Below are 12,600 nucleotides of genomic sequence, written 5' to 3'. Positions count from 1 at the left end.
CACTTCAGACCTAGGGACACATACAGACTGAAAGTAAGGGGATGGAAAAAGATATTCCATGCAAATGGAAATCAGAAGAAAGCTGGAGTAGCAATTCTCATATCAGACAAAATAGACTTTAAAATAAAGACTATTACAAGAGACAAAGAAGGACACTACATAATGATCAAGGGATCAATCCATGAAGAAGATATAACAATTGTAAATATTTATGCACCCAACATAGGAGCACCTCAATACATAAGGCAAATACTAACAGCCTTAAAAGGGGAAATCGACAGTAACACAATTATAATGGGGGACTTTAACACCCCACTTTCACCAATGGACAGATCATCCAAAATGAAAATAAATAAGGAAACACAAGCTTTAAATGATACATTACACAAGATGGACTTAATTGATATTTATAGGACATTCCATCCAAAAACAACAGAATACACATTTTTCTCAAGTGCTCATGGAACATTCTCCAGGATTGATCATATATTGGGTCACAAATCTAGCCTTGGCAAATTTAAGAAAATTGAAATGGTATCAAGTATCTTTTCTGACCACAACGCTATGAGACTAGATATCAATTATAGGAAAAGATCTGTAAAAAATACAAACACATCGAGGCTAAACAATACACTACTTAATAACGAAGTGATCACTCAAGAAATCAAAGAGGAAATCAAAAAATACTTAGAAACAAATGACAATGGAGACACAACGACCCAAAACCTATGGGATACAGCAAAAGCAGTTCTAAGAGGCAAGTTTATAGCAATACAATCATACCTTAAGAAACAGGAAACATCTCGAATAAACAACCTAACTTTGCACTTAAAGCAATTAGAGAAAGAAGAACAAAAAACCCCCAAATTGAGCAGAAGGAAAGAAATCATAAAGATCAGATCAGAAATAAATGAAAAAGAAGTGAAGGAAACAATAGCAAAGATCAATAAAACTAAAAGCTGGTTCTTTGAGAAGATAAATAAAATTGATAAACCATTAGCCAGACTCATCAAGAATAAAAGGGAGAAGACTCAAATCAATAGAATTAGAAATGAAAAAGGAGATATAACAACTGACACTGCAGAAATACAAAAGATTATTAGAGATTACTACAAGCAACTGTATGCCAATAAAATGGACAACCTGGAAGAAATGGACAAATTCTTAGAAATGCACAACCTGCCGAGACTGAACCAGGAAGAAATAGAAAATATGAACAGACCAATCACAAGCACTGAAATTGAAACTGTGATTAAAAATCTTCCAGCAAACAAAAGCCCAGGACCAGATGGCTTCACAGGCGAATTCTATCAAACATTTAGAGAAGAGCTAACACCTATCCTTCTCAAACTCTTCCAACAGATAGCAGAGGGAGGAACACTCCCAAACTCATTCTATGAGGCCACCATCACCCTGATACCAAAACCAGACAAAGACGCCACAAAGAAAGAAAACTACAGGCCAATATCACTGATGAACATAGATGCAAAAATCCTCAACAAAATATTAGCATACAGAATCCAACAGCACATTAAAAGGATCATACACCATGATCAAGTGGGGTTTATCCCAGGAATGCAAGGATTCTTCAATGTACGCAAATCAATCAACGTGATACACCATATCAACAAACTGAAGGAGAAAAACCATATGATCATCTCAATAGATGCAGAGAAAGCTTTTGACAAAATTCAACACTCATTTATGATAAAAACCTTGCAGAAAGTAGGCATACAGGGAACTTTCCTCAACATAATAAAGGCCATATATGACAAACCCACAGCTAGCATCGTTCTCAATGGTGAAAAACTGAAACCATTTCCACTAAGATCAGGAACAAGACAAGGTTGCCCACTCTCACCACTCTTATTCAACATAGTTTTGGAAGTTCTAGCCACAGCAATCAGAGAAGAAAAAGAAATAAAAGGAATCCAAATCGGAAAAGAAGAAGTAAAGCTGTCACTGTTTGCAGATGACATGATACTATACATAGAGAATCCTAAAGATGCTACCAGAAAACTACTAGAGCTAATCAATGAATTTGGTAAAGTAGCAGGATACAAAATTAATGCACAGAAATCTCTGGCATTCTTATACACTAATGATGAAAAATCTGAGAGTGAAATTAAGAAAACACTCCCATTTACCATTGCAACAAAAAGAATAAACTATCTAGGAATAAACCTACCTAAGGAGACAAAAGACTTGTATGCAGAAAACTATAAGACACTGATGAAAGAAATTAAAGATGATACAAATAGGTGGAGAAATATACCATGTTCTTGGATTGGAAGAATCAACATAGTGAAAATGACTATACTACCCAAAGCAATCTACCGATTCAATGCAATCCCTATCAAATTACCACTGGCATTTTTTACAGAACTAGAACAAAAAATTTCACAATTTGTATGGAAACACAAAAGACCCCGAATAGCCAAAGCAATCTTGAGAACGAGAAATGGAGCTGGAGGAATTAGGCTCCCTGACTTCAGACTCTACTACAAGGCTACAGTAATCAAGACAATATGGTACTGGCACAAAAACAGAAATATAGATCAATGGAACAGGATAGAGAGCCCAGAAATAAACCCACACACATATGGTCACCTTATCTTTGATAAAGGAGGGAAGGATATACAGTGGAGAAAAGACAGCCTCTTCAATAAGTGGTGCTGGGAAAACTGGACAGCTACATGTAAAAGTATGAAATTAGAACAATCCCTAACACCACACACAAAAATAAACTCAAAATGGGTTAAAGACCTAAATGTAAGGCCAGACACTATCAAACTCTTAGAGGAAAACATAGGCAGAACACTATACGACATAAATCACAGCAAGATCCTTTTTGACCCATCTCCTAGAGAAATGGAAATAAAAACAAAAATAAACAAATGGGACCTAATGAAACTTAAAAGCTTTTGCACAGCAAAGGATACCATAAACAAGACCAAAAGACAACCCTCAGAATGGGAGAAAATATTTGCAAATGAAGCAACTGACAAAGGATTAATTTCCAAAATTTATAAGCAACTCATGCAGCTCAATAACAAAAAAACAAACAACCCAATCCAAAAATGGGCAGAAGAACTAAATAGACATTTCTCCAAAGAAGATATACAGATTGCTAACAAACACATGAAAGAATGCTCAACCTCATTAATCATTAGAGAAATGCAAATCAAAACTACAATGAGATATCATCTCACACCGGTCAGATTGGCCATCATCAAAAACTCTAGAAACAATAAATGCTGGAGAGGGTGTGGAGAAAAGGGAACCCTCTTGCACTGCTGGTGGGAATGTAAATTGATACAGCCGCTATGGAGAACAGTATGGAGGTTCCTTAAAAAACTACAAATAGAACTACCATACGACCCAGCAATCCCACTACTGGGAATATACCCTGAGAAAACCATAATTCAGAAAGACTCATGTACCAAAATGTTCATTGCAGCTCTATTTACAATAGCCAGGACATGGAAGCAACCTAAGTGTCCATCAACAGATGAATGGATAAAGAAGATGTGGCACATATATACAATGGAATATTACTCAGCCATAAAAAGAAATGAAACTGAGTTATTTATAATGAGGTGGATGGACCTGGAGTCTGTCATAAAGAGTGAAGTAAGTCAGAAGGAGAAAAACAAATACCGTATGCTAACACATATATATGGACTCTAAGGGAAAAAAATGTCATGAAGAGATTAGTGGTAGGACGGGAATAAAACACAGACTTACTCGAGCATGGACTTGAGGATATGGGGAGGGGGAGGGGTGGGCTGTGACGAAGTGGGGGAGTGGCAGGGACATATATACACTATCAAATGTAAATTGGATAGCTGGTGGGAAGCTGCTGCATAGCACAGGGAGATCACCTCTGTGCTTTGTGACCGCCTGGGGGGGTGGGATAGGGAGGGTGGGAGAGAGGGTGATGCAAGAGGGAGGAGATGTGGGAGCATGTGTGTATGTATAACTGATTTAGTTTGTTGTAGAAGGAAAACTAACACACTATTGTAAAACAATTATACTCCAATAAAGATGTTAAAAAAAATAAAAAAATAAAAAATAAATAAAATGCTCCTGTATTTTGGCCATGCAAAAAAAAAAAAAAAGACTCATCCTAGACAAACTTCTGAAAACTAAAGACAACAAAAATATCTTAAAAGCAGCAAGAGAGGGGCTTCCCTGGTTCCGCAGTGGTTAAGAATCTGCCTGCCAGTGCACAGGACACGGGCTCAAGCGCTGGTCCAGGAAGATCCCAAATGCTGCAGCGCAACTAAGCCTGTGCACCACAACTACTGAGCCCGTGTGCCACAACTACTGAAGGCCACGTACCTAGAACCCATGCTCCACAAGAGAAGCCATCACAATGAGAAGCCTGCACACCGCAAGAGTAGCCCCCACTCGCCACAACCAGAGAAAAGCCCGCGCGCAGCAACAAAGACCAACACAGCAAAAAATTTTTTTAATTAAAAAAAAATTTTTTAAAGCAGCAAGAGAAAAATGACATCTTGCTTATAGGAAAAGAACATTTTGAGATACAGTGGCTTTCTCATTAAAAACCATGAAGGCCAGGGACTTCCCTGGTGGTCCAGTGGTTAAGACTCTGTGCTCCCAATGCAGAGAGCCTGGGTTCGATCCCTGGTCAGGGAATTAGATCCCGCATGCCACAACAAAGATCCCACATGCCGCAACTAAAAACATCCTGCGTGCTGCAGTGAAGATCCCGCACGCAGTATTGAAGATCCTGTGTGCTGCAACTAAGACCCGGTACAGCCAAATAAATAAATAAATAAATATTAACAAATAAACAAACATGGAGGCCAGACGAAAGTGGCACATTTTTCAAGCACTGAAAGAAAAGAACTGTTGAGCCAAAAACCGATACTCAGCAAAATAGCCTTTAAGAGTTAAGGGAAAATCAAAACATTCTCAGATGAAGGAAAAGTAAGAGAATTTGTCACCAGCAGACCTATTCTAAAAGGATAGCTAAAGGAATTCTCTAAACAAAAAGTAAATAATAAAGGCAGGAATCTTTAAACATCAGGAAGAAAGAACATGGTAAGCAAAAGCAAGGGTAAGTAAAATAGACTTTCATTCTCCTCTTGAGGTTTTTAGATAATCTTTGACTTTTGAAACAAAATTTATAACACTGTCTCCTGTGGTTCTAAATGTATATAGTGGAAATATTTAGGTTAATTATATTTGACAATTATATGTCTATGTATGTGTGTATATATATACATATATATATATGTATATATATACACATACACACACACACACACAAATACACTCAAAAAATTACAGAATTCTAAAAAAAGTAGTAATCCACCAGAAATGCAAGAAAAGAAAATAGAAGCAAAAAAGAAAAAAACAGAATAAACAATTTTTTTTTTTTTTTTTTTTTTTTTTTTGTGGTACGTGGGCCTCTCACTGTTGTGGCCTCTCCTGTTGCGGAGCACAGGCTCCGGACGCGCAGGCTCAGCGGCCATGGCTCACGGGCCCAGCCGCTCCGCGGCATGTGGGATCTTCCCAGACCGGGGCACGAACCCGTATCCCCTGCATTGGCAGGTGGACTCTCAACCACTGCGCCACCAAGGAAACCCCAGAAAAATTTTTTTAATGGCAAACTTAAAACCCTAATATATGAATAACCACATTAATTATGCAAGTGATCTATGTAAAAAATATAAATTGTCTAAAATATACTAATTAAATGACAGAGATTATTAGAATGGATTTTTTTAATGACCCAACTATATGCTGTCTATAGGAAACTCGCTTTAAATATAGTGATATAGACATGTTGAAAGTAAAACAATGGAAAAAGATATATCATGAAAACACCATTCATCAAAAGAAAGCTGGAGTGGCTATATTAATATCAGATAAAGTAGATTTTAGAGCAAAGAAAATGTTGCTAAAGACAGAGAAGGACATTATATAATGGGAAAAAAAGGTCAATTTACCACGAATACATAGCAATTCTAAATGTGTATGCACCAAACAACCCAGTTGCAAAATGTGGGAAACAAAAACTGATAGAACTAAAAGAAGAAATAGATAATAGACTTATGGATACGAGTATAGCTGTGGACATCAACACTCCCTGTCAACTACTGACAGGACAACTAGACAGAAAACCAGCAAGGATATAGAAGAATTCAACACCACCATCAACCAAGAGGATCAAATTGACATTTATAAAACTCCACCCAGCAGTAGCAAAATACACTTCTTTTCAAGTACCCACAAAATGTATACCAAGAAGGACCATATTCTGGGCCATAAAACAAGTCTCAATAAATGTAAAAGGATTCCTGTCATACAAAGTAAATTCTCTGACCTCAGTGGAGTTAAATTAGAAATCAATAACACATTTTGAAATGAAACCAAACCTATACCTTCTAGCTCTGTGTCTGGGACTTGGTTTGTCCATAGCATTTATCTAGTCCAACCTCCTCATTATTCAAGTGAGGAAACCAGAGCTTAGGGAGGAGGCATGATGTCTTCAGGGTCTCTCAGGTGCTCAATAAATATGCATTGGATCGATTGATTAAATATAACAACACAACAGCAACTCTTTCTGGAATAGCTACTCCCATTGGAAGGCACAGACCTGAGCTCACCACATCTGTAACCCCTTCTGGGGTCTCTCCTCTGGAACCCCAGCACCTTACATCTCCCTTTATCACACACTGTCCTACTAGAACCCTGATTTCTGGCTGTGCCAGAGCTCCTCCCAGGGCAAGGACCAAGTCTTATTCATGACAGCTGCTTAGCTGATATTTAGTGTATGAATGGATAGATCTTTTCTTTAAGGAATCTTGCCTCCCAGGAGGACAGGTCCTTCCAGTGGATTCTGTACAAGGTGTAGAGCACAGTGGAGTCAGCAGGGGTGCTGTGAGCTCAGCAAGGTCATCCAAGGCCTTGGGATTTCCTGCTGCCCCTTGTGAAGGGCTGTTGTGGCTCTGGAGCTGCTTGATGGGTTGTAGGTCTGTCTTCTTACATGTCTTGCTTTGGATGCCCCAGCGCATGCCCACCACCTCCCACCCCTCTACTCTGCTTTCATCCTGAGGTGGGCAGAGTAAGAAAACTTGCCTGCATTTTCCCCTCTTGTGATCTGATTCCAGAGGTTTTTATCATGCATACTTTTCTTTTCCCTCTGATTTATATCCATATTTAAATCCTGCTTGGGGAAGTCATTATTGGATTCCCTCAGGCTTTTGGTAGAGAGTATATGAGATCCTTGATAAGCTTAATATATTTTTATTAAAAATTAATAAGAAAGCTATATTGTTTTCAACTTTAAATCATAATTTAATTCATTTTATTTAATATATGACCCACAATTCTACAATTACTTAAAAAAAAAAAAAAGCTGTGATGAGATTGAAATCAGTTCTGGGGACCCGATCTTTCGAAGACCCTACCTTTACTCCTGAGTGAGACATTCCTGTCATGTGGCAGACAATCGGTGCTTCCATTTCTCATGTGACATTTAGAGTCAGTACACGGGGGGCAGCAACGTCCCCTTGAAGGCTTCAAATAGGTCCTCTGTGGAAGATTACAGGCAGGCTCTTTTTAAATGCTACCATTAAAAAAATAAAATTTAATGGAAAGAGATAAGCTTTTCCCAGCACAGGCTGGCTCTGATTTTATGTTTCCTTAATCTGTTTTACATATTGCTGCAGGAAATTAAATCAAAATTGTTCTCTCTGACATGTGCATGTGCGGCGGTTGGGAGGGGCTGAGGGAAGGGAGACACAGAGCTGCAGGAAACAATTGTCCTGGTTTTTCAGAGATTTACTATAACTTTGTTTTGTAGGGGGGAAAAGACCTCCTCATCTTCTTGCTGGGCTGAGGGGCTGTGGCCGCCATGCAGAGGCAGCCTGTGCTGGCAACTACATAGGGCTCCCTTCCTACATCGCTGAGAACTGCTGCCCCAGCTCACCTGTAGGCCCAAGTGATGTCCCAGACAAGCACCAGACGTCCTGCCGGACCAAGTCTGAGTTTTGGCTTCCCGTCCTGTAGACTCAACCTGCCATATTACATCTCACACACACACACACACACACACACACACACTCTCACACACACACATCGAGAACATAGTCATCACCATATTTTGCACATTGCTAAATCCTATTTCTTTCTTTCTCTCCTTTTCTCTCCTACCCCACCTATCACTCAGAGAAAATTACAGTGTTTACTTGTTATTCCTATTTATACTTGGTTTTACCTTCTAGATGAACGATACAGGTTTTTTCCAGTCTCTTCAATGTGGTCCTCTGCTCCCAGCTATACCCATTTCCTCTCTGCTTCTGGCCACCCCTGTGGATCGGATCCTCTAATCGTAGTATCTCAAATCCTACACATACACACCCAGGGGTTGCCCCCGCCCCACTTTTGCTACCGGTGCTGCATTCACCACCAAATAAGAGAACGTAGGTCACAACCAGCAGCATCTTGACTAGGAAGACCTTCATGGCTCCTCAGGGAGTCTCAGAAGCCACACCTCAGAGACCCTCCAGGCCCTCTCCTTGGTCACTGAAGACTGTTTGCAGGTGGCGGCTGCACAGTGCAGTCATGGAATGAACACTGGGTTCACCCTGGGCTCCCTCCCAGGCCAAACATGAGGACATTGCACTAGATGGTCTTTCTGGCCCTCCCGCAAGGAAGCAGGCTGGGAGGTATGGAAGTGAGGCTTGGGGAAGGCCAGGTGGCTTCCCTTCCTGGCTCTGGCTCTGCAGTTTGTGAAGGGCTGCACGGCCAGAAGCCTCCTCCTGATGCTTAGGCACCTGCCGTGCTGTGGGATGAGCAGGAATGAACAGGAAGACTCCAGATCAGCCACAGTTAACTTTGTCTCTTGAGGAGTAGGCCTTTTTTTTTTTTTTTTTTTTTTTTGCAGTACGCAGGCCTCTCCCATTGCAGAGCACAGGCTCCAGATGCGCAGGCTCAGTGGCCATGGCTCACGGGCCCAGTCACCCCGCGGCATGTGGGATCTTCCCGGACCAGGGCATGAACCCGTGTCCCCTGCATCAGCAGGTGGACTCTCAACCACTGCGCCACCAGGGAAGCCCATGGCCTTATTCTTAAAGCTGGAAGGGAGGAGAAAGTGAAACGTATGACTGGAAGAAAGGCAGCGAGGAAGGAAGCTGGAGCCATAATATGTTTGAAAACATGCAGATTGACCTTACCCTTCAGAGTGGTATGAAGATGACTGTCATGTAGCCTCTGAGTCAAGTCCCTGAGAAGCACAGAACATTCTCCAGATGAGGAACCTAGAGAATTAAAACAGGAGGACACAGAGAAGCTGGTCTGGGAGTTCTCCTGAGAAACGAGGCCAGGCCCTCACCCAGCAGAGAGCTGTGAGGGGCCGGGAGGGCAAGAGCCCTCACAGGTCAGGCAGGCCTTTCTCCAGCTGACCTGTCCATGGGGCTGGGAGGAGCATTATTTCTCTTTCTGCAAAGAGCTTTTCAGGTGATGCTCCTGGCCCATTCACCCTCCTTTATCAGATCACAAGTACAGCTGGTCCTCTGTCAAGTGGAAGGGAAGAGAACATCTAAGCAGCTTTCAAGTGAGAGAATTTCCCATGAAGGGCTCGAAGCATCTCTCCAGTCTCTTTTTACAATCATGCCTGGGACCTTGAGATGTCTAGAACAACAGAGGACCTGGGGGAGTGGGGAGGGAGGGAGACAGGAGACATTTGTTCCCTGAATGCCATCAAACATTTGTTGTTGATCTGCCCAGAGGCACCGAGCTTGGCTGCCTCCAAGGTGGAGGCTACTCCCAACTCCTCCCCTCCATCTCGAACACTCCTCACCCTGCCCCACTGCACTTCGGGATTTGCTTGCAGATGCTCTGCACCCACAGGGCAGACCCACTCAGGTTACTGAGAACCAAATCCTCATGGCCCTGACTCATCACAGCCCCCTTCTGGTTTTCCAGCTGGGATGTCACAGGTGATGGGCCTGCCAGTGCAGGATTACAGCCAACTCCATGGGCAGAGCTCTTTTCCAGGCTGGGACACCAGAGCCTGAGGTGGTAGGCCTTTCCCTTTTTTTCCTCTCTCAGCAGCTAAATCTAGACCCCGTCTGTCTGCCTGTTTTCCTTTATCCCAGCTAAAGGGAACATTTTTAAAGAGGCCAAAAAGCCAGGAACACAGGCCAAAAGCACTCCTAGTCCTGAACACCCAGTAGAATGAAGGGGTGCTCCGCAGCTCTAAAGTCTCTATGGCTTTAAAGAGGTTCACACCCAAGAATCCCACCTCCAGAGATTTATCTTAAGCAAATATTCAGAAAAGGCAGAAAAGTCCTATGCTAGAAGAGCTACATCATAACAAAAAATTGGTAGTGATCTAAATTTCTAAGAGTAGAATTGTACACAGCCAGTAAAATGGTAATTATGTTGGCTATAAGTCACCACTGAATAATAAATAGTTGTCATTATTTGGTGAGAGCTTACTGTATCAGTTGTTCTCAACCCTGAGGGCACGTTAGAATCTCCTGAGACCAGGCCTCAGCCCCAGAGAATAGGCTTCAGTTGACCATGTGTGGGGTTTGGGCACTGGTACCTTCGAAGGCCCCCAGTTGATACTGCTGTGCAGCCAAGGCTGAGAGCGTGGTACTGAGAGGCAGGTGCTTTTCTGGGTGCTTAACAGCTCCAAAGTCTCTTTACCTATCTATCTCTCGAGGCACATTCATATTGAAGACAACGGGTCAGGTGCCCCCCGCCCCGTTGGGGAGCCCCCAATTTGGGCAGTGCAGGATGATACTGTTTATCTCTAATTTATTGCAAAAATATTTCTGAGGATATTCTGGCTATTTATTGCTCGATAACAGACCATCCCAAAACTTAGCAGAGAAAAATAACCACCCTTTTATTATGCTCACAGATGATTTGAGTCAGGAATTCAAACGGATCACAAGAAGAATGGCTTGCCTCTTTCCCATAATGCCTCTTTTCCACAGTGTCAGCTGGGAAGACTGGAATCTGGCTATCTTCTGGCTGATGGTCGAAATCATCTGGAGACTTCTTTATGCACATTTCTGGTGTCTAGGCTAGGATGACTTTAAAGATGGACTCAGCTAGGACTGTCAACCAGAGCATCTCCACCTGGCTTCCCCATGTGGCTTGGGCTTCCTTACAGCACGGAAGCTCATGGTTCCAGGAGCAGACATACTAGTGAACAAGGCAAAGGCTGCATGGCCTTTCTGACCTAGCTTTGGAAGTCAGTAGCACTAATTCCATCACACTCTTATTACTGAAGTGGTCACAAACCCATCCAGATTTCATAAATATTTTGGAGGTAGAATTGGCAAGATTTAGTGAAGATTGAACATGGGGAGTGAAGGCAGGGACTGTCAAAATGCCAATGTTATAATGTCATATGACATGAAAAGAATACAAAAATTATATGTATACATTATATGTATCACAGTGCATACAGATGAGAATTAAATGCAGCATGCAAAAATGAAAATTATATTTTAAGGTGATAGCAGCATAGTAGTTCATCTTTAATATTCCTTAATCATTTTAGTGACTCTGCTTAAACCTCTTTACCTACACCAAACCTAAGCTGTAATAATCCCTGAAGATTGTTGTTGGACACCAGGCCCAGCATGACTCAAGTAGTCAGTCTGCTTTCCAAGCACCACATTACAAAATCACCCTTGTCACTTCATGGCTAGTGTGGAGAACTACCGTGCCTCTCACACTGCAGACTCCGGGTTTTTTCGGGCTCCTGGTGTCATGGGAAAAGACGAGGAGCAGGCAGGGACCTGCCTGATTTGGGGTTCTAATCCGTCTTCTTTCTTTTCCCTTTAGGCTTTTGATATTATGAGAGTGACACATGGCAGGGAGCACAGCCTGATTGAAGATTTGATTCTGCTCTTAGAAGAATGTGATGCCAACATCAGAGCACCCTAAGGGAACCCCCATAGAGGGAGAGACAGCTTATACCTTTATTGAATGCCTTATTGAGGTCACACACTCTATATTTTGTTTGTGGTGTGAACCTCCCCTGTTGGAAATGCTGTTCTGTATTTGGAAAATAAAGTCAGACATACGGTTTGCACACCACATGAATCTTTAGTTGTAGAGAAGCACGATTATAATAAATATAAAAAACTTGGTTGAAAATGCCATCTGGTAATTGTTTTCTTTGCTTACTCATTGGTAATGTTTAAGATCTCAGCATTAAAGATAGAAAATCCTATTAAAAGCATAACAGACTAAGTTGTAACTTTCTCCTTAGATATACAGAGGGATAGTTGGATAAAAATCAATGTTTTCATATTTGCTTCCAAGCAAAAACTTACTGTCCATCTTGACAAGAAGATTTTCAGATGTTGTCTTCACTGCCTCCGGTAAACGATATGTGTGTCCATTATTCACTTCCAAATACATCTCCCACAAGAAGTTTTACTCTAAATCCTACAAAGACATCATGTTAGGTTTTATTAGAAAAGGACAGGAGGTCTTAATGGAAAAAAAACAAACTCTTTTTCATACGTCTCATGGCTCTTTGTGTAACTCATTCTGAGCATTTTATAACCCTTTGTGTATGTCATGCTTTTTGGA

General features: G+C 41.5%; 1 protein-coding gene across 1 annotated transcript in view; it reads left to right on the top strand.

The window, feature by feature from the left end:
- Positions 1-12,159, top strand: part of SMYD3 (SET and MYND domain containing 3) — a 739,596-nt gene extending 727,437 nt beyond the window's left edge. The window contains exon 12 of the mRNA XM_059068124.2: positions 11,845-12,159. Coding sequence (XP_058924107.1) covers positions 11,845-11,946 — 102 coding nt within the window. The 3' untranslated portion in view covers positions 11,947-12,159. The remainder of the gene's footprint in view (positions 1-11,844) is intronic.
- The last annotated feature ends 441 nt before the right edge of the window (positions 12,160-12,600 follow it).

The sequence above is a fragment of the Kogia breviceps genome, chromosome 1 (genome assembly GCF_026419965.1).
Source record: "Kogia breviceps isolate mKogBre1 chromosome 1, mKogBre1 haplotype 1, whole genome shotgun sequence".
Lineage (NCBI taxonomy): Eukaryota > Metazoa > Chordata > Mammalia > Artiodactyla > Physeteridae > Kogia > Kogia breviceps.
Note: the sequence above shows the minus strand (reverse complement) of the source record. Positions and strands in the feature narration are given on the sequence as shown.